Below are 21,782 nucleotides of genomic sequence, written 5' to 3'. Positions count from 1 at the left end.
TAAACCAAAATGTCAATATCCAAATACTCAAACTTGAGTGTGCTGAATATATTAAAGCATTGCTGAACTCATGGTTGGTGTGCAGTGATCTCAGTCACCACAGACTTCACATGTCAGCGTCTGTATTGGTCTCAAACTGCTAGTGCCACCAAATTATGCAACGTTATTACAGGGAGTTAATAAAGAGCAACAGACGTCATTATAGGCATTCAATGGATTTATTAATCTGTTCAGACCCTTGACAGTTGGGGGAAAGTTGTATGACAAATCAAGATCCTACAGTAAGAAGTCATTATACCCACCTGAGGTCAGTCCGTCAGTCACAACCATTCACACACAAACACACTCGCACACATTCGCTCTAACCTCAAACCTTTTCTTACCTGAACTTGTGCATCCTCTACAAATCAAGACTTACCAATTGAGGCATCTTGCCCAGATAATTTACTACAACATAACTCTGAAACAGAACACGGCCTGAAGGTTGGGAGTTTTTGTACAATTCACAGAGTCTGATAAAACAAAGCTCAAGTATTTACCATTGCCGCGACTTTTAGTTTTGTTACCATGAATCATTTTCATAATGCAATCTGAACTCAGGGGAAGAGAGATAGTAGGAGTCAGCATGTCACAGCAAGGCTAATTACATTACATCATAAAGGAAAAGCCCTGTCTCCTCCATTACCCACAGGCCCCCTTATCTTAGAAACGACACGTATCCTGTTGGTTTGTGGTTCAATCAGTGGTAGCTTTTGAGTCGGGGTCAACTTCACCTGCACTGTAGCAACTTCAAATCAAACATGAGCTTCATGTTTCCCCTCAAGACAACATGCTGTTATGTCATTTAGAACAAGTACACACATGGCAGATAGAGCCGAAGCAGGGAGAAAAGAAGTTGTAGATTTCTATGGTGAGAACAGCATATGGGCAAAGGAAGTAAGGGAGGTGGAAGACACAAACCTGTCAACTGGACGGGAAGTTAAACTGTGCTTTCAAATGCTGTGCTGTGATTTGTTACCACTGTGTCAGCCAATTTAAGGGTCTTACTTTAAAAAAAAATGAAAAAACCACAAGCCAACTCCCAATTTGCACTAGGTTTTACAGTAAGCGTACTTCTTCTCTATCAGGACTGTCTTTCTGTTGTCGTTTGCTGGCTGTGATGAAGGGCGCAAACGCATAGCTGCTCATTGTTACACAAGAGTTAAGACTTACGGGGGGAGGGACAGGTTATAGCATTCTACATCAAAGTTCAATTTCCCTAAAAATGAAAGTAAAATCAAGAAAAAAAAAACAACAAACAAAAACAAACGAGTCATTTGTGTGGCGGGCCGAGGAAGGACGGAGGGAGCAGTCAGATCCTTCGAGGGTGAGAGCCGCTTCCTCTTCAAGACCAGGAGGGACAACGTTGGCCTTCACAAGGATGAGAAAGTTCACTCACTGGGTTAAGCCCCTTTCCTCTGCCTTCCGTCAGCACTTCCAAAACGAAGCGAGCGTTCCATAGCGGAGGAGTGGGGCTGAACGATGAGGAGGAGAGCTGGGTGGGGATGAAGGCTGGGCGTGACATGTAGATGAAGGGGGAGCATCTCATTCGGTGGCCTTAAGGGAGAAGGAGAGTTTGGGCCTGGATTTGCCCTTGCCAAGGATGATTTTCTGTTCCTCCTTCTGCTGCTTTTGACGGTCCTGCTCCAGCTTCATGCGCTCCTCATGGATCTTTCTCTGCTCTTCCACAATACGCAACTGCTCTTCAGCCTGTCAGACAAAAGTTGGAACAAGGAGGTCAGAGATGGATAATGTTATCTGAGCCTTGTGCCCACAAACTACTGGCATTCACACTTGCTTCATCCGTTCTTAAGTTCTAGCAGAATCTACAGTTTCTGCTTTTCTTTGTGCGTCTGTGTTTGCCGCTGTTTATTACAGCCTCAGCTTGTACAAGCTTGAATGAAATATATACTGCTTTATGATAACCATCAATTCAGAGTCACTCAATAGAAATGGTCTCCTTAAAAAGCACCATTAAGTCATTTGGTCATATTGTGGTAGCACTGATGTCTTAATAAATATATATATATATATCAGAGTTTTTAAAAGGCACATAAACATAGTACATATGTGCAGTCATGATTGCTATCTTGTATCGCTGAATGTGATTAGGACAATTATAAATAAAAAAAGGAGGATACAAAAAAATAATCTATCCACTTGTGGTGTGGTATGTCATATGCACTGCTAGGTTTCAGCATTTCTGAGAGCATTAAAAGTGTAAAGGGGACAGTTAGTGCTAGTGACCAAGGAATAACAAAATATTTTAAATCAGAGTTCAATTTGTTCAAGAAACAAGACAACGTATCAAATGAAAGACAATAAAGCAGCGGCGGTGTTGTTCGCAGGGCAGGGCATACCAGTTTGGCCTGAGCCTCGGCAATCTTGCGGTTATTCTCCTCCAGGATTTTTTCCAGCTCTTCCCGCTTAGATTTTTCTTCCTCCTAGATGGGTGACACGATGCCATGTTAGCGCACGAACAGGCTACGGCCACGAAGCACCGACACATACACACATGCTCACCCTCTAATTGTGTCACACGCAGACAGTCACCGCCAGCAAGCACACACACGTAACTCATTACACCACAGAAAAGTTTGTTTATCCTCTCGCACATGACCACACTGTGGCATTCTTTGCAGTCAGCCTTGTTTTAAATACACAGAGGGGGGCACAAAGCATAAAGAAACTGTGGGAGGAAAATGGACCTGCTATGTTAATGCCCTCTCTTTACTATTGCTACTACCCTCCTAGAAAAAAGTAAAGCTAAGCCACACCTGGGACACTGGCTGCTTTATTGTGATGGACAATGTAAATCTAAACACAAAATTCAAAAGGGGGGGAACCCACTCATCACACTCATAAATAGAAGACATGTATAAAAATGACAGAGAATACAGTCTAGAAAAAAATACAATTGCTGTTTTTAACATCATTATATGCAAGAAGAAAAGGATACAAATAATGGAGGGAATAGTTTTGGCTCACCAATGCACGTATACCTACGCATTTTCCTTGCCTGTGTACCTACACAACTGGTGAAAGCATTCGGCATTAAACGGTTGAATATTTACTGTCTCGTCCGGACTGTGTGGTCCCTGCAGAGACAGAGAAGTGCTCCTGGGATGGGTGGGTGGGTGGATAGGTATGGGGGATTCTGCCATACCATGCCCGCGGCATTCCTCTTTATAACTCTGATCTCTGTACTGCTTAGCTTGCGCCTGCAGCTCGCATTCATTTGATTTGTTTGTTTTTCCTTTTCTTTACAGTGGCTCAGTCCCCACTCAAGACGACAGCAGGGTGAAGGAGCATACAGTACAAAGAGGTGTCTGCGTGTTCGAGGAGGAGCCGACCACGGTACACTTACAGTACAGGACACAAGTCACAGATGAGCTGAAAGGCTGCAGGCCAGCTCAGGTCAAGTGCTAGTTAAAAAGGTGGTGAGTTGTGTTTCGAAAAATAAAAACAACACAAATGTATTTACAAAAAAACAACATCAAACTTAGAAGCAGCCCTATAGAAAAAGCAAGTCATGAGTACAGAACAACACATTTCTTTCTCCAGGGAAAAAAATCTCTTTAACTGCATAAAATAATTAATATTAGAAAAAATGTAGAGATAAAGGTTAGACTAGAGATAGTTAACCTTGTCATACAGGAAATGTAGTGGTCCATCATTATGCATTCCAGAGCAGATGCCATCTAATAGAAGATTCTTAAAACAAGGATTGTTAAAAGAGATGGTAAGCGGGTGGTACAGAAAACCTGTACAGGACAAACTGTCTGTGAATTAAACAAATATAATTAATAGTTCTTCACATCAAACGTGACTTAAGCCTGAGAGTAAGAGAGACAGGAAATCCTCTGAGTTCAAAAACTCCTATTAGAATAAAGCCTGGACTGCTGCTTTGGCTTGACCTTTATTAAGCTAAATACGTCAAAGCAAGCCGTAATCTTCTGGTTTTACAGACGAGTCTTACTAATTCTACCAGTCCCATGGGTAAACATAGTCTGGGATAGAGAATGGGAGCTTTAGAAGGAGCAGAGTGGTAGCGACAAAGCAGAAAGCAGGAGAGCAGTGACTAAGTAAATGTAAGTAACTAAATGAAGGGACAGTTGGACTGCATTTCTCGCCCTATTAGTACCGAGCCAATGGCTACTCCCTGTGCAGGTCAGGGTCAGTAGGCTTTAACTGCCCCTCTCATTCAAAATACAGTATTACTGTAGTGTAAACAAACCCCATTTTAGCTTAAGGATGCCTGGGGAGGTTGGCACGCGGTTTGTCGGACAGCTGTCTTTATTCTCTAAAAAAAAAAAAAAAAAAAAAAATAGCCAAATACTAAATTTAGGCAAGCCCGCGAACGTTCCTTTGAAAACTGCACAATAAAAGCCAGTACAGTGTCAGGCTTTTAATTAAAAATGGACTAGATGGACTACATAAAAACATGCTTTAAATTTTCAAAAAGAACGTCAGGCATTTTGGAAAAGCTTAAAATTGGTTGGTGATAGACAAAGAGATGACTGTAAAAGTGTCATCTTATAAAACTGACACTGAATCAGGGGAAAAAAATAATAATGTCCATAAATTTTTGTAACCCTGCCATGGCAAAACTCAGTTCCTGAAAAGCTGGGATATCATAAACCAAAATCAAGCTTCTTTGTGCAAAACTTGGAAGTGGCTGTGAGAAATCAGAACACATAAATTTTAATGCTACAATCTAATGAACAGGAGATATGAGTCCATTTGATGCATTTTGTTTCCCCATTTTAATTTCATTTTAGCCATGCTCTCCAGTGAATAACATGTCTTAAATGCTTTAACATTCTTACCAAACGTCTATAGATACAGTTCAGCAGACTACAGCTGATTACAGCTCATTAGCAGACTCTCAAACTGGTGTGGTCCCTCTAGCTCTATGTTTTCTGTATGTTGTGTGAAGAGAAATGAATGGGACTACTCCACTTTTGCTATTTAACACATTATTTCCATGCTGGGTGTCTGCTTCCTGACTCTGCATTGGCTCTCCTGCAGTACTGAAACTTGTGTTGTGCCTTGGCTGGGTTACATTACAAGCAAAAGAGAATGAGGGCCCCTTCACCTCCACCGATCCACATGTCCTGGCACCAGCCAGAATGGGTGACTGGGTGGGGGACAGGGCGGTAAGGAGTTGGGGAGGTGTAGAGGGAATAGAGGGGCTTCGTTCCAAACGACCGAGCGTTACCTCTCTGGCTTTCTGTGCTGCCAGCTCAGCCTGCCGCTGCCGCTCCAGCTCCTCCAGCAGCTGCCGCTCCATGATGCGCTTTGCCTCCTCGACACGCCGCAGCACCTCCCGTTCAATCTCGTCCTTGCGCTTCTCCAGCTCCTCCTCCACCCGCTTGGCCACCAGCTCCTCCACTCGCCGCGCCGTCTCCTCCTCAATCAGCTTCTCCTCAATCTCCTGCTGCCGGCTGGAGGACAGTGCAAAGACACAGAAATCAGAAATTATTACTTAGGCTCTGCGTAGAAAAGCTGCATTTGTCGAACCCAAGCTTTATGTGCTTTATGTTACAGCTCTAAACTCTAACATAAGTGCAAAAAACTTTTTACAAAGCTATTCATAGGTAAGACCATTTATGTTGTGCTCAAAGGCTGGCTTCACACCCCAGGTATTTCAAATGTGTGAAATTTTAGCCTTTACCAGCCTACTACTACACATGTGAGAATGAAAGAACCCATCCAGTTCAAAGGCAGCGTGAAAGGTTAATGAAGATGGAGGTCACCTGTCAACTTGTTTACCTTTTGAAAATGCTTTTTTTTTAAAGTGCAATTTTTTCACTTCCAGCTGCACTCTGAACTTCAAAAGCGTTCATTTTACTATAAAAGACTTGGAAGATGTGCTGTCACACCGCTCCTAGCACAACTGTGAACACACTCTCCACCGTCCAAGGATCTGGTTTCACTCTGACAGCCACTGGGAAACCAGAGTCCATACCCAGCCCATTTGCAAGTCCCTCCTTATCTGACTAGTCTTTGTGTCTTTGCATTTATATTTGTACACCTGGTTAAGTGGCCCTGTGGCTGTTAAGTTGTAGAAAAGGAGAGTCACCCAGGACACCAGATGTGGGACAGAGGCTAAGATCTCAGGTGTCTGTCTGCCTCTGGCCACAACACTTAGCTACACAAAAGCAGCTTTCCTGTCCAACAGATAGAACCTGCCACCAGACAATGAACGAGCCACAACCATTGTATGTGGCAACTGCTGAAGCGTTTTAAGACCGAGAATACTGACTGTTTCACTTCTGTCAGGACTTGCAACTTCACTACTGCAGCAATGGATCCAGGTTTTGGTGTGCAGTTAGCATCTGGCTACAACAACGCGTCAGTGTATTCTATGTCTTTGATTGTTAAAATATGTTAAAAATATCAAAATATTTATATTCACAGCTGCCATAATACTAAAAATTAGTCACACATTACATGTCGTAACTATTTAAACAGAAACCCAAACAAAAACTGAACAAATAAATGGTCTGCCACAGCAGCACAACCAGTATGTATGATCAAATCAAGAAAATACATCATGGGGCCCTCTGATATCAAAATGAGAAGTGTAATTTTCGTGAACTTTGTTGTCCTTATCTGTTGCGTTTCTGACAAGGTCTCAATGAAGACTCCCTAGAGCAGATTTTAATTAATAGCACTGCAACTTCACTTTCGAGTGTATTTACATGTTGCGAGCAGTTTATGTAAATATAGTCTTGTTAAACATCGACTGTTTTGTGTAAGTAACTTTAATAATACAAGTGCATACTCCTTTACAGTAAGCACAAGTTATTAAAGTTAAATCATACACAACACTATCTGCGCCAATGAAGGCAAGATATAGCAACGCATCTTCTCTATCAGCTCTTTCCTATTAGCTAAACTTAAACTTTTGTGAGCAATAGTATTAAGTAGAATTAGAAGTTAGAAGTGGTCTCTTGATTCATTGATTTCTTGTTAAAATAAATCATCACGCAAAATAATTTACTTGAAAAATAGTCATTATGTGCAGTGAAATTTAGCATATAGTATAAGAAATGCTTGATACTACAGCTTAATCAGCAGAATACACTGATACAGCAATGGAAACTGATGAATTGCTTTCAGAGCCATTATTTGACTGACAATGTAGAAGACCACGCTGAGCTAAAAACATTCGCAAGAAAGCGAAAGCTTAACTTTATGGCCACTTGGTGAATTTTAAGTTGGAACTTCTAAAACCACATATTGCAACACCTTCAAAACAGGTGCATATTAATAGCAACTATCCATTATAAAACTAAAACCTGAGGTGCAATCCAACTGAAAAGGTCAGTAGTCTGCCACGACAGGGACAATCATCAGTGCACTCAGGGCCCTGTGCCGGCCGACATTGGGATGCTTGTAGCTTGTAGCTTGCTAGTGCAAAGAGCTAACATTGTCTATACAACTGAATGCAGCTAGCCTAGCATTTAGCTGAGCACTTCGTGCAGTTTCATGCGGGCAGCGTTATGTAACGTCCTTCGCGGAGGCTCTTTGTTGAATATACCCACATTTTCCTTTGCCTTTCCATTTCTGCCTTTCGTTCCTCCTCTTCCTTCCTTTGCTTCTCGTCCAGGGCATTTCTCTTGCTCAGCGTCCTGCCAAAGATGTCGATGCGCTCCGGCGGCGAGGCTGCTCGCTCTCTACGAGACGAGGCTGTGGTGGACCGGGAGCGGGAGCGAGACTCTCTGCGCCGATTCCTTTTCGATTCCCGGGACTTAGACCGCTTCTTGGACCTCTCCCTGTCCCTCGACTTAGACCGAGACCGGCTCCGTTTCTTACTGTGCTTGCTGGTTTTGGAGTGTTTAGACCGGGACGAGCTGCGGCTTCGAGAGCGGCCCATGTTGACCACCTCCACTTGTCGAGCGCCTACGCCAAACCGCCGTGCGTTACAGTTGATATGTATATTATATCAGAAACTTCGCCCCACCCGCTTCTCTCTTTACTTGTTATATACGATAAAAGGTTAAGTATAGTTGCTCCAACGGTTCTATTTTGGAGAAATAATCATTTGAAACTCGTTGTTATTTGCCCTACTAACTCGCTGTAAAGAAAGATGGCGGTTCGTCGAGTTTGTAGTTTCCCAGCATGCACCGCGGCTTTCGGCATTTTCCGTCGGCCTTCGACTATCACCATTTTTTTAAATAAACATTTATTTATTCTGTCTCAAATCACAAGGTTGGCTCTGTGCAGAATAGAATATATTTAAATCCTAATGAGTCTGGCAAGCTTTTTGGAGGGAAATAACCTTGTTTGCACAAATAAATTAATGTTCTCAAATTAATTAATGACACAATGAAAGGTTTGTGCACCTGAAGTAGGCATTGTTCTTTGTGCAATTAATAATGTGTGTGACCAAATAGAAATATAAAACATACTAGTATACAATAATTGAAATACTGATCTGATAAAAAATATATATGTAATTGAACAGTCAACCTGTAGCAGTGGGAACTGAAGTTTAAGCTATTAGCCAGTTCTGGGGGAGCAGCAGGTGTTGTGATGATGTTCACTCTTAATACTGTTTTATACACTGTTTTTATATTGTGAGAAGCTACACTAGAAGTGCTAATGCACCACTTTACTGATTGATTCAGTGGAAAGTAAACCGGATCAGACTGTGTATAATGTAATCTAAATGAACAGACTGAATTTAATGCAGTTCATGATGTTGTATGTAAACTGAATGAAAAAGTCAAATGACTTCGGGATGTGACTTCAGTTGCAAAATGTCAAAGAAATGGGCAATGAAACAAAAATACATGAAGCAGCCATAAAGAGAAATAAATGCTATAATTAGGAATATAACAACCACAAAGACTCACAAAACAACATAAATAAGTGCAAAAGGATGTGTTGCCTTATTCAACAACAGGCAGAGCTGAACTTGACAGAAATTCAACATTGACTTTTTGACAATTTGTCCATATTTGACCTGCATTTAACTTATGTCCATGTGCCTATGTCCATTTTTAAACATTTATTTCACGCACGGGGACTAAAGTGATCCTTTTCTCCAAGCTTGTAAATATATAGGGAAAAGAACATCAGATAACTGACCAACAAACAGAAAGAGGGAGCAAAGAGAAGAAAAAAAAACACAACCTGACAATGACACAATCTTGCATGCAAAGATTGCCATCCCACTCTGGAAAAATGAGGCCATTGTGATAACTCTCCCTGGAGTGCTGCGCTCAAAATAACCTAGCATTACTATATTTAAAAACACATGCTCAAAAGCCCAGTGAACCAGTTTTGAAAAGGTCACACTACTCAAGCTAAAAATGAAAGTGCCCTAACTTCAGAAGATTTTTTTTCAATAATTACAGCTCAGTCTAATTTTAGTAGAAAGAAATCATTTGCTCACAAAGTGTTGTGTCGTGTGCATCATTGATTGTAGATCATGAATAATTTTAGCTGCTGCTAGCTGATAACACTTGTCAGATGAGTCACTGCCATATCCACACCGATGCAGAATGGCCTGCGTGATGAAGAACTGTGCATTCGTCTGTGTCCTCCCTCCCACCATCTCTTTCTCTTTATCCTTTGTTTAAGGAAGAATAATCAGTTTTGAGTAACTTGTGGTGGTAGAGAAGCCTAAAGCCCCCTTTTGATGAATTACAGAAACATTTCATAGGGGTATAGAGAGTTCTAGAGTAAATGGAAGTGGTTGGGGTGGTGACGGGTGTTGCAGCTGAACTTGGGAACCAGCTGTGGATGTGTAAATGAGTTTTTCTCCTTTTCATCACACAGTCTGGGAAGATGGGGATGTCGAGCCATTGTCTTGCTTCAAAGGGGATCTCAGAAGAAACTATTTAGATACATCACTAATAATCACTTGTTAGTCCAGACTTAAATTTGTATAATGTGTGTGACACAGGGGCCCCTCTTACTCCTTTGGAGCAGAAGTCTTGGCCAATATCAAAACTAACTCGGCCACATAGTATCTCTCTTATTAGCATTATCAATCAGTGTCTATTTTACTCTAAAATCAGTCTGAGCAATGAAAAACAACAACAATGAAACAAAGATGCCTTCGTCCCTCATACCCTGACACATTGGGACCATTGTATATTAAGAGAAAACCGAATACTGGATGCAAAGAAGGTCCCTACACACACTAAAATGAAAATAACTTTAGTGATGATGAATCCCACTGCACTTGATCAAACATGTTTTCCCCCACTGGCCCTGAATGTGGGTTCCCACCCACTCCATGGACTGTGCACCGTGATGATATCATGAAGATAAAACACCACTTGTGTGCTTGGGAGCTTTTAGAAATGATATCTTAATGGATGGATAATGGATGGATTCTGTACCTTATGAACATCAGAAATGTCCTGCTTACATTTTTACAGGAGTTAGAATTTTGGTCTAATGAAGAAAGTGCTTCGTGGGGCAGGACAGCGCAAAAATATAGTTTATGAAAAAACTAAATACAAGAATATGGTTAGAGAAAAGTTGAAAAATAAAAGCCGGTTGAAATGGTAGAGGCTTGTATGCACACAGAAATGACACAATGAGGACAAAAAAATACCAGAGATACATGTATTGCGCACTTGAGAGTGAGTAAAATGATGAAATGATAAATAAGTCGTGGACTTTTTAGTTTAGTTTGTTAGGAAGCTCAGCAGCAGTCCTAACAAACGGTCCATAGCCTCATAATATTTGAGAACCATAATCCTGCTGAGTATTTCCAGACACTGGCCAGTATATGTGGGATTGTGTCACACTGGGCTTTATCTGTTATTAACATGTGTCCTGCCACAATTTTAAAAGGTCTATGTTCTATACACGGGCAGTTTTGTTTTTGTTTTTTACTTGTATAACTAAAATAAATGTAACATTTTTTTGTTTAATTTCTGCTGTATGAAATCTTGTCACTCATTGTGATAGGCCAGTTAAGTTTTTTCAAATCTCACTTTGGTCTGGTGAATTGGACATGGGATTTACAGTATTTCAAAAGACCCCCAAGTGTCTTTTACTCATAGAACTTTTACTATAGAGGGAGTTTGTACAGATCCCAGTGATATTCATGGGTTACGACTCCTGTTTTCTCCTCCTTTAACACAATTTCACACTATACACAACTCAAAAGGTGTTCATAAGTCTGGGAAATATTAAAAAAAATTTCAAATACCAAATCCCTTCAAATGATTTTCAGTATGCTGTACATCTAAGACTCTCTAAAGTTAAAGGTAGTAATTTCAGCTTTAATAAAAAATAAAAAAAAGAAACGCTCTCCTGGCTCAAGTTAATCAAAAAGTCCATCCTATTGTTTGATCAAAGTTGGCCCTCTCCTTTCACAGGCACTTTTCACGTCCCCTGACCCTGCCCGTGGTTGCTCTTCAGGGGGAAAAACACTTAACAAACACAGGATCTCTTTTAAAAAGCTCTGCCACATTGTCATATTGTCATGCTGATGACCCAAGGGTCCTGGCATAAAGAGCCATTGAGGAAGAGAACCTGAAAGCAAGCACCCCTAGTCCAGCCCCACCCCCCCAACCCTTCCACTAAACTGAATGAGAACAGTCCTTTCACCTCGGGCTGGGTATGTGAGAAGTGAGGAACGGAGGGAGACAAAAGGGAAGGATGGCGAAGGTGGAGATTTTAGGACGGGGAAGAAATTGAGGATATGGAAGAAAGGAGAGGAGGAGGTAGAGGTCATTGGACTGGAAAGTGGCAGGCAGTCTGCAGACAAATGACACCAATTATTTCCCACTCGTGAGAGCTGTATTTTTATTCTCTAGTGATTCCGATGAGTGTGTATGTAGTGTTTACTACACGTGCCCACAATAAATGCTGTACAACTACAAGCATTTGCTTTGAGTTAAATGTTGTCTGTATTGTATTAGCGATCCTTGCTTGTCCACTTGGCTCCTACTCAAGATGTCCCCTGGCATATGGACTGGACCAAGTGCAATAGATGATCATTCTGATCAGGTCAAACTTTGTCTGCTTAAAATTGCAATTGTACAGTTAGGTTGATGTTGACTGACACATTTTTTGTTACTGTCCTACTCTGTCTCCCTCTGGACTGAGGACTTCCTGTCGGATCACCCACAGACGGTTGGAGTAGGCCTCCACATCTACTCACTCTCAGCATTGGTATTCCACAGGGCTTTGTGCTGAGCCCCCTACTTTCTACACTTATAACTGCACACCACCACCATAGATACGTTTCCAGACGTAAAAATAGTGGTGGGTCTCACCTTGGAATAAGGAGCAGATCTTATACTACAGAAAGAAAAATAAACTGACATTCAGCTGTTATATATCAGTGGGGATTGTGTGGAGAGGGACTCGGACAGCCAGTTCCTGGGCGCTCACATACTGTAGATGAGGACCTGACCTGGAGAGCAAACACTGAATCATTACAAAGTTAAGCACGGTTTATACCTTTCCTCGATTTGTTCCATCTTTATTGATCCAAAACAATCAGTTCAAAAACTGCAGAGATGGAGAAGCAGCCTGAAATACTCAAGTGGAAATACGCTATTACCAATCACAGCACTTGCAGTCTGCGTCGCCGTAACGTGAAGTTACATTTCTGGGGAGGTGCATGTCAGGTTATGGCGTTAGGGTCCGGGCTGTCGCCGTAGCTACACCGCCAAATTGACGCAGAGGTATAAACCGCACAATACAGCAGAGACTTTCCCTCTCTGGAAGAACCAACTGAATCAAAAAGCATTTGCATGCAGTGTACCGCATCTGTGTGTGGTTTTTGCCAGCTGGAGAATAGCAGAGAGGAAAACACTCCAGAGTGCTGTCAACACCTCCCAGAAGATCATCGGCTGTCCTCTCTCCTCCCTGGAAGGTCTACACAATTCCCTCTCTCTCAATAAAGCCTGCAGCGTTTTCAAAGACCCATCCCACCCAGGACCCTGTCTGTTTGAACTGCTGCCTTCAGGCAGATGTTACACGACAATCAAAACAAGGACAAACAGACTTAAAAACTGTTTTAACCCAGAGTCATAAATCACTAAATGCTGCTAAGTCTTGAACTCTTTAAGAAAACGGGGTCATGCAATAAAGTGATCTGTCTTGTTGTTTAACTTTTATGTTAGAGTCGATACGTTTCTTTTTATAGCTTTTGATATTTCGATAGTTTTGCTGTGCTTGCTCTGTGAAGGTCTGCCTTCTTTCAATTTTATTGTACATGAACAATGACAAAATGGCATTCTATTCTTATTTGATCTGTTTATCAAAACATATTCAAGTTACAGTTGTACAATGAACATGGGCTTGAAGTGCACACACTCTAATTTGAGTGGCAGTGCAAGTTGGCAGGAAAGTCCTATTTTCCAGGGCACAAAAGCAAACATATCTGGACCTTACCTAATATTACTAAACTATTTTCCCAGTTATTTTGACAAACAAAACCATTTGCCAGATAATGTTCAGAGGCAGCGCAAAGCACATTTGTTAAGTTTAGGGAAAGACCAGGGCATTCATTAATTTTTAATATACTACTTGTAGTTAGGGTTAGGGTTAGGGTTAGGGTTGCTCAGTCTGTGGACTCTTTTGTATTAAACTAGCTGTGTGTCATGTTCTATGTATTTGTGTCTAAAGGTCTCCACTGGGGCTCTGATCCTCTGACATTACACATGGAAAACATGTGGCTTGGGTCTCAAAGCAGAGATACGCAATCTGAGGAGAACCAAGTACAGCCAAACCTGACCTCAATGAACCTGTGGGTACTTAGACCTGATCTACCCGCACAGATAACAGAAACAGCAGCAGGCGCATGGTGTGCAAAAAAATAATTTGATCAATAAACAAGCTGCTGCAGATGGAAGGAACAGCTGTGATGATAATCTCTTACTTTGCTGTGATCAGGAAAGAAATTACATTATGGTGCCATTCTTCCCCAAGATGTAAATCAGACTTACTCTTCTTTTTTGGAAAAGCTATTGTTTTCCACCGTGCTTACTGGCTGTCTGGTGGGAACTCCTTTATACAGAAAACTGAAACTGTCACTGAAGTAGCTGCAAATGTAATATAAGATTTATTATTATGCTAGATAAGAATTTCAATATAGATCTGTTAAGGCAGGAATGACAAATGTTGATATAGTCAAAAGTAAACTCTCACTGGCCAGATGTCCATCCTCTGACTGACCATCACTCAAGAACAGCAATCCCAGTGATTCACTCAATTCAAACTCGCCAACCCTGAAAAAAGCTCTCTATTCAGTGCGACTACCATATGCCTAATGTCTTCCTCCAGACGATTTGTTTGTGTCAGAGCCGGTGCAGACCTTGCATGTGACTTGCACGTCTCCTTCTTCCCAAGAGATGCAATTAAATGTTAGATGAGCTTCAGAGATGACCTCTGCGACAAAAGACTCAGAGGGAGCTTGGCTGTCACCACCACATATATGCGACAAGCGGTGGTCAGTGCGGTGGGTCATCTTACTTGAGGGGGCTGGTCAAAAAGAGAGAGAGGAGGACAGGTGATTCTGACGGGCCAAATGGAAAGGTCAGGGGTCAGGTTTGAAGTACTGGAAGCTGATCCAGTCAAGCTCTTGTCTCTGTCTTCATCTGAGACGAACGGTCTGCTTCTCCTCTTGTCTTGGCGCAGTACCCTGGAGGTCCCGTCCTTTTTCTGTCATCCAGAACTGAAACGAGTAAATCACGTGTAGGGGCAATTATGAGCAGAAATTAAAACCTGGGAATGACTGCATAGGGTTGATACATGTTTGCTCAACTGATAACAAAAGATAAAAATATGATAACACCATGAGTATGTGCCACAGGCTACAGTTTAATGCCAATACAGGAGGGAATGAAGAGTTTGACTTAACAGACTATCTAGCCCTCCTGGCGTATATCTCTTAGTCCGAGGGGAATGTGATTTACTCCTGCAACTCTTTCATCTCCCTCTACTCCTTGTTCTTGGGCCTGACTTTCTCCCACTGTGTGCTTCGCAGCAAGTGTGTGTGCACAATCCCCTGCATGGGAAAATGAGCACTCCTGAGAAACTACAAACAGGAAGCGAGACACATCCATCACAAGGCTGCACCCACCTCCTCCTCCTCCTCCTGCCGCCAAACACATACAGTTCACAATTCACACTCGCCACTGTTCCCCACTGTAACAATGGCTGTTTCCTGACGAAACAGTCACAGTGACGCTGTGAGCACCGAGTTGCCAGTGTGTGAAAGCTCAAGAACCAGCAAAAAGGAAAGACCCAAGGTCTTATTTAACGTTCAGCTATCACTCAAAGCACTTTTCTTGGGAAGCATGCACAACTAGGGGACGGCTTTCATGTTCATAAACCCATTTCCTCACTCGGCAGCACTCATCGTCTTAGCATTACGCAAACATTACTCAAAGGAAGCTCACTGCTTTGCTGCGTCTGAATACGGCATGACTCAGTTTAATCAGCGCAGCGCAAATATGCAGCAGAGATTTCTATCTACTCAGGCCGGAACAGCTTCACATCTCAGATGTGGATTTTCTGGCTTCTTTTCAGGAAACACTTCATCATGATTGAATGGCATGGGGAGAACATTCATACCGAGATGAAAGCACTAAACACTGACTTTAGTCTCCCTGCATTAGTTTCTATAATCTTAAGCACAACAAGTACATCAGTGTGAGTGAGGCGATGTGTCCCTCAAGCTGTGTCAGATTGGTGCCAGTCTCAGCTCTATGCCGAATTTACAGGAAAAGCTCTGACAACAGCAACAGCATGCATCTTGTGTTGCTCCACACATCCCTCCATCAGATTAGACACGGTTCTGGAGGGGATGCATGTGCTGACCTCTTTTCACAGTGAACTGTGTTTTAAATTGCTCAACCAGGTGAGCGCCCCAACTTCTGCATATTTCTAGACATATTACAGTGGGGGCTGTGCACACATGAGCATGCTCCAAATACTGTATGAATATTAGAAAAAGATGGCGAGCTGTTGACAGCAAGAAGGAGAGGTATTTTGTTGACATCCATACTGTCAGCTTGTCATCCTCTGTGGGCCTGCATTTTTGTGTGTCTGTCTGTTTCCTTTCTTCCTCACGGCGTGCTGATTGGAGCTGCTGCTGGGCGTACGCTGGGGCTGGGCTGCTGACTCACCTGCTTCTCATCATCCAATCAAGCCTGGAACACTACTTAGGACTTTCAGCTCTCCCACTCATCACCACTTCTTCAGTTTACCTCGGTGGTAGCGACCTATAAACCAGCCATTAACCGTCTGTCTGTCTGCGTTCTGAGCTGTTCCTGATTTGTCTGCCTTTCCTTCTCTGCTGCAGGTGCAGTCCAAGCTCCAGTCGTCGCCAGCTAGCTTCTAACAAACTCCTTGTGTCTTTTGGAACTCCAGACGCCAGTTCTTTTTTATCATTGTTTTTTAAATTCCTGTTTTGATGCCCAAACTCTGGAGTCCTGCGTCTGGGTGCTTTCCCAGTGTTTGAGTTGTTCTCAACAAAAGACACACTGTATGGTGAACTTTTTACTTTTAATAAACATTGGGCTCTCAGACAGACATCCTTACCTGGGCAAATAACAAAATGATTAATAATTAGTTACTTTACATTACCCATGCTCACCTGCCAAGTCTTTATAGTCATCTGTTCCTACCTGAATGCATAATTATCCAGCCTGCCAATGAGACCTGTAATATTCAATCATTATACCAGCTAACTCATCTGAAATGAAACTAATATTGGCACTAACAGTTTTCTGCCCCTGTGCTCTTGTTTATCCCTATACCTGTGAGTTTATGATCGCTCTGTATATCCATAAAGCATTTCTGCAAATAATACTTAGAGTAAAGAATTGATAAATTATTTTTTATTCATTATCGGTTTCTCGTACCTTGTATTCTTGTATGCATCGTGATTAGATTCTACATGTATGTTTTAGTCAGATGTATGTATGACAGATGTAAGTTCATGTTCCTTTCTTCTCATCCTCTCTCCCCTCTCTTTTTCTGTCTCCTGGCTGGCTTCAAGAAGATGGGTCCCTTCATGTGAGCTTGGGTCTGCTCAAGGTTTCATCCTGTTAAAGGGGAGATTTTCTTGGATTCTGTATTGTTACTGGCACTATATAAATAGAATTTAAAGTAAATATATTGGCCTTGAGGAGGACGGCACAGTGGCGAGGTGGTTAGCACTGATGCCTCACAGCACGAAGGTTCCGAGTTCTAAATCCATGGAGTTTGCATGTTCCCCCTGTGTCTGCGTGGGTTCTCTCCGGGTACTCAAGCTTCCTCTCACTGTCCAAAGACATGCTGGTTAGATTCAGTGGTGATTCTAAATTGGCTGTAGGTGTGCATGTGATTGTGAATGGTTGTCTGTCTCTGTGTTCGCCCTGAGATAGACTGGAGACCTGTCCAGGGTGTACCCCACCTCTCGCCCAATGACAGCTGGGATAGGCTCCAGCCCCCCTGCGACCCCTCTCAGGACAAGCAGTTACAGAAGAAGAATAGCCTTGAGGAAGGGCTCCACCTTGATTGTCTACAGTATGTGTTTGCACCAAGCTTATGTTCAGGCAAACCACCTGCAACAATCCGAATGAAACGAAAGACGTAACGATGAACCATTGCTCAACCCAACTTTCTGAAATGTCACAACTGCCAGAAAAAATGTAATTTGCTGACTTAATGTAGACCCACTCACAGCTGTGTAGTCTTCACAGTTACAATGTCAATGGTATGGACAAGTGTAGCAGTTTTAGTGTGTGGAGGAAAAGGGCTGACAAGAAAGGCGTGGAATATGGGATTAGACTAATTTTACAGTCAGGCTTGGGTTGTTGAAAAGGGTGCTGAGATGACAATCGTGGACTGACTGTGGATATTGTCTTCACTTTCATAGGCCTGGGTGTACTAACCCTGGGGGCAGAGTTAGTAATGCAGCTGAACAAGTGCTTACTTCTTTAACAAGCAAAAAACAACTATATTATCAGTAATGGTTGTACTCTTAGCATTTACTGAGACAGTTTGATATTTCAGCCAGACCACCCAGAGAAAACACAAATTCTCAAATTCTTCAGCATTACACTAACGACTACTAATCACTACACCACTGTGCCACCTCTACTGAACAATGTGCTGTATAAGACATCGTTCGTCTGTCATCAAGCCACCCTTTTCTCAAAAGCTACTCAACGGGTCGCTGTGAAATCTTGCACAGACACTTTTAGTCAGACAACTTTGTCGATCCTCTTCTTTTAGCTGCATCTTCGGGTCAGCATTTGTCCACTCCATATACCTATAAAACTTTAGTTCCTCTGGTTTAAATAACAGCATGGGGACCCACTGTCCTTTTTGTCAAATGCTAACATCAATTCAGTTCTATCACTTAGTCCAATACTTTGATTTATGACCCAGTGCTCATCAGGGGTTAAATGTGGTTATAAAGAGCTTCTAGCTGCCTGCCTCCTCCTCTTCCTTCCCTTCCACTTTACTATAAGCCTCCATCCCATAGGGTTTGGTGAGTGATGTCCTGATTAAATTGAGAGGGTGATTGATCCATCATATCCATCACCCTCCCTGTCAGTGACACAGTATAGCTTCATCCTTTGCCCTTTCACGGTGAATTCCAACCTTTGTCCTGCGCACGTGTGTCTTCATATATGTGTGCCCTGCCTTGTGCATCCGAGGCTCTCTCTATTCCCCTGTGAGGGCATGACAATCTAATTTGGTCATTTTAGTCAGCAGTAATCTGATGTCATTTGCATATGTGTTTAAGTGTTTGGGGACACCATATGTTCATTGTGAGAGATCAAGTGAAGTTGAGGGTGTGTGTGATGTTGTGTTCATGTGTCAAACACAGTCTAAGATGTCACTGTGCCTAAAAAGACTCTCCCTCTTCCTGTGTTTCCCCCCTCATCCATCTCACTGACAGTGGCAGAAACAGTAGCCTCCCCTAGGTCCCTCAGCTAGCAGTAGGAGGCCCTGCCTGCTATGTATGGAGGCCTTGTCTTCTGGAGAAAGCCCCTTCACAGTGGGGTTTGCGTGTTGAGAGCACCCCAGCGTCGCCGTGTTGACCTACGCATCGCCCTCAGTTGTGCTGCCAGGCCCCAAACCCATTTGTCTATTTGAAAGTTTAACACCTATCCATGGCCCTTCACCTTTTAGAGAGCCTGCTAAATTATGCAGCGATCTGACAAATCCACCCAATGTGCTATAAAAGCACGCACAACGCATGAAAACACCCTGGCAATTTGTTTTAAATTCACTTTCAATTTTGCAATAATTTTTAATAAATTTTTTGCAAACAACTACACAGAAGGACAGTACATGCAAGTTTACATACACGCAATCAGCTCACACACTAAAAAGAACAAGACACAATCAGACAAAATGCAGCAAAGACACTGAAAGAATTACAAGGCAGAATCAAAAAGCCAGTGGGAGAGAACGGAGAGATCAGTGGCAGAGGAAAGACTAAAATTGGCCATTAACAGTTTGCACACAAGTAAAAACAACCATATCTTGTACTATGGAATAAAATCAAACTTTCTCCTGTTGGTTTTACATGGTAATGTAAAACTCCTTCCTGATGGCAAAAGATAAAAGTTGTTACGGATATTATGTTCTGTATAAGTCTTCTATAATTGTGTATCTTTTTTTTTTTTTCTTCTTAATAACCACTGTATTTCTTTAATGGTGCTTGTTGCGGGGTTAGCATATTGTCTACAAGTAGATGTCTGTGTCGAAATCAAAAAGTGGCTTTTCAATCAGATTAAATCCTCAAAGTTATGAGAGAAACACAAACTGTTTATGGACTCCAAAACGGACATGGTCTGCAGACATGAAGTCTCTACTCTATGTGGTGTATTGGGTGTCTGCATAAACTGACTTGCCCACACATGTTTATCAGTGTGTCATAAATCTTGGGAGGTCCACACAGGCTGCTTTGGCATGGACAGTTGACAAAATCTACACGTGTACAAAGCTCTTTTAACTGATTTCAAATTATATTTACTGCTTGCCAGTTTCAGATGATGAACAGTAATCATTTCCTCAGTTGTCTCTCTGCCGTCACTATCTATCACTGATTGTATCTTCAGGTATTAGCACCACTATCTTTCACCACTACTTTTTTTTCTGTTTTGTTCAAGTCAGTGTGCACAAAATGCTGTACATGACAAAACAATGATGTTTGGTAGCAATTGTGGCTTTCATCTGGGAGGCTGTACATCACTTGAAATAAATGGTAACTTCAGCAACATGCTAAACATCACAGTAACAGTGCAGCAGGTCAGTAATTGCTAGTTATGGTTACCACTAAGCATAGAGTACAGCAAGGCTACTGCTTTTCAGGCAGGGCAAAGTTTGACCTGCTGGTGGTGGTTATCAAGAGTCAGCTGAAGTTTAAAACCCATCCTGAGGGGTAACTAAATGTGTGGACCAAATTTAATACAAATCAATAGTTGTTCACAACTTTCAGATTGGATTTAAGATTGAATGGTTCTTCCAAAGGTGACTTTTTACCCATGGCTTGTATTTTAAGACGGTTCCACCAGCATGGCCACTGTCGATAAAATGTGTATTTCACAAGTAAAAACTGTGTGATATTATTTTTTTGCACAGCTTCCTTTACGCCTCAACAAAATGGCAAACTAAGATTAATTGGTGGGGGACATAGAATTGAAAGGTGGAGAAAAGAACATATATAAAAAGACCTGGGAGCAAACTTTGGCCAAATGATGTCTGACGGTTGTTTGTTTTAATCTGTCTCGAGACCCAGATGGGTGGAGTTTGTGGAAAGAAAAAAAAAAAAAAAAACAGAATACAATGCAAGTCCCCAAAGCACTGAGACAATCACAGGAAAGAAATTGAAAATCATTTTGGCAGTTTTGCGTTGACCACACAAAATTGTCCCAGTATGCAACCCCCCTCCCTCAACACATCTGGGAATTCTTGCAGGTTAAGTAACATGAAGAAACATTTTAAAGAAGATATGTGATCCTGGTCTGTTTGGGAAGCATCAGTCGAGGGAAAGACTGGATAATGAGAGCGTGCAGAATGAGGTGCAGGGACACAGGCACAAGTAGAGAGAAGAGGTTGAGTTAAATGATGATGAAAATATAACAGACGTTTAGCCTGAAAATGTGTGTTTTTTTGATCAATAAAAGCTGAAACAAGTGCAACTGGACTTGTAGAGATTCTTGAAGAGGACGGGCGTTACCCTTCATAAACACATATTACTTAAGCATTTATTTTGATCAATTAAAGTACCCAATGAAGATGCGATCCGAAACCTTTGCTTGAACAGATCCGAGATCTCTTGATTATCATATCAGCAAAAGCATTTTAATTTTCAAAGTCCCTCCCTGCAGCAGGAGTCAGATCAGCAGCGCTGATACGAGGAGACCCAGAGGGCAGCCAACTTCAAGACATGAAAGACAATCCATTCTTTCATCCTGACAATGGGAGTGAACAGGCCCGCCCTAATCCACATTCAATATGGAGCTAGCTGGTTCTGCAGGAGGTGACTTCTCTTGTCAGACTCTCTGGTGAAACACTCGCTCCCTCTCCAGGGCGCAACTAAACTTAACTGACCCTTGCTCCAAACGTAAACCCCTCTGAACCCCCGGGCTCATCCCGGTCTTGTAAAAAACAGTTAATTGGAAAAGGAAGGGAAACCGAAGATTTGTATAAAATAGTACTCTGGAGAGCTGTTAGCCAAAGATGCTGATGTTCGGGACAGTAAATTGATTCACGTGTTTGCAGAACTTCAAAGGTGCTCATGT

At 42.1% G+C, this 21,782-nt stretch overlaps 1 protein-coding gene across 2 annotated transcripts; it reads right to left on the bottom strand.

The window, feature by feature from the left end:
- Positions 1-426: 426 nt before the first annotated feature.
- LOC311488093 (arginine and glutamate-rich protein 1-A-like) lies at positions 427-8,414 on the bottom strand. Of its 2 annotated transcripts, XM_084544601.1 has the most exons (4): positions 7,593-8,182; positions 5,261-5,486; positions 2,400-2,483; positions 427-1,749 (listed from the first exon to the last, which is right to left on the bottom strand). In XM_084544601.1, exons 1-4 carry the CDS (start codon positions 7,922-7,924, stop codon positions 1,585-1,587), a joined length of 807 nt encoding a protein of 268 aa, XP_084400727.1. In that variant the 5' UTR covers positions 7,925-8,182; the 3' UTR covers positions 427-1,584. The 2 variants fall into 2 exon arrangements, 1 of the variants encoding a protein (XP_084400727.1); XR_014699067.1 differs by having other exon boundaries at positions 1,684-1,749; positions 2,400-5,486; positions 7,593-8,414.
- Positions 8,415-21,782: the final 13,368 nt, after the last annotated feature.

Source organism: Chelon labrosus, assembly GCF_963514085.1.
Source record: "Chelon labrosus genome assembly, chromosome: 5".
Lineage (NCBI taxonomy): Eukaryota > Metazoa > Chordata > Actinopteri > Mugiliformes > Mugilidae > Chelon > Chelon labrosus.
This window is presented reverse-complemented; position numbering and strand designations above follow the sequence as displayed.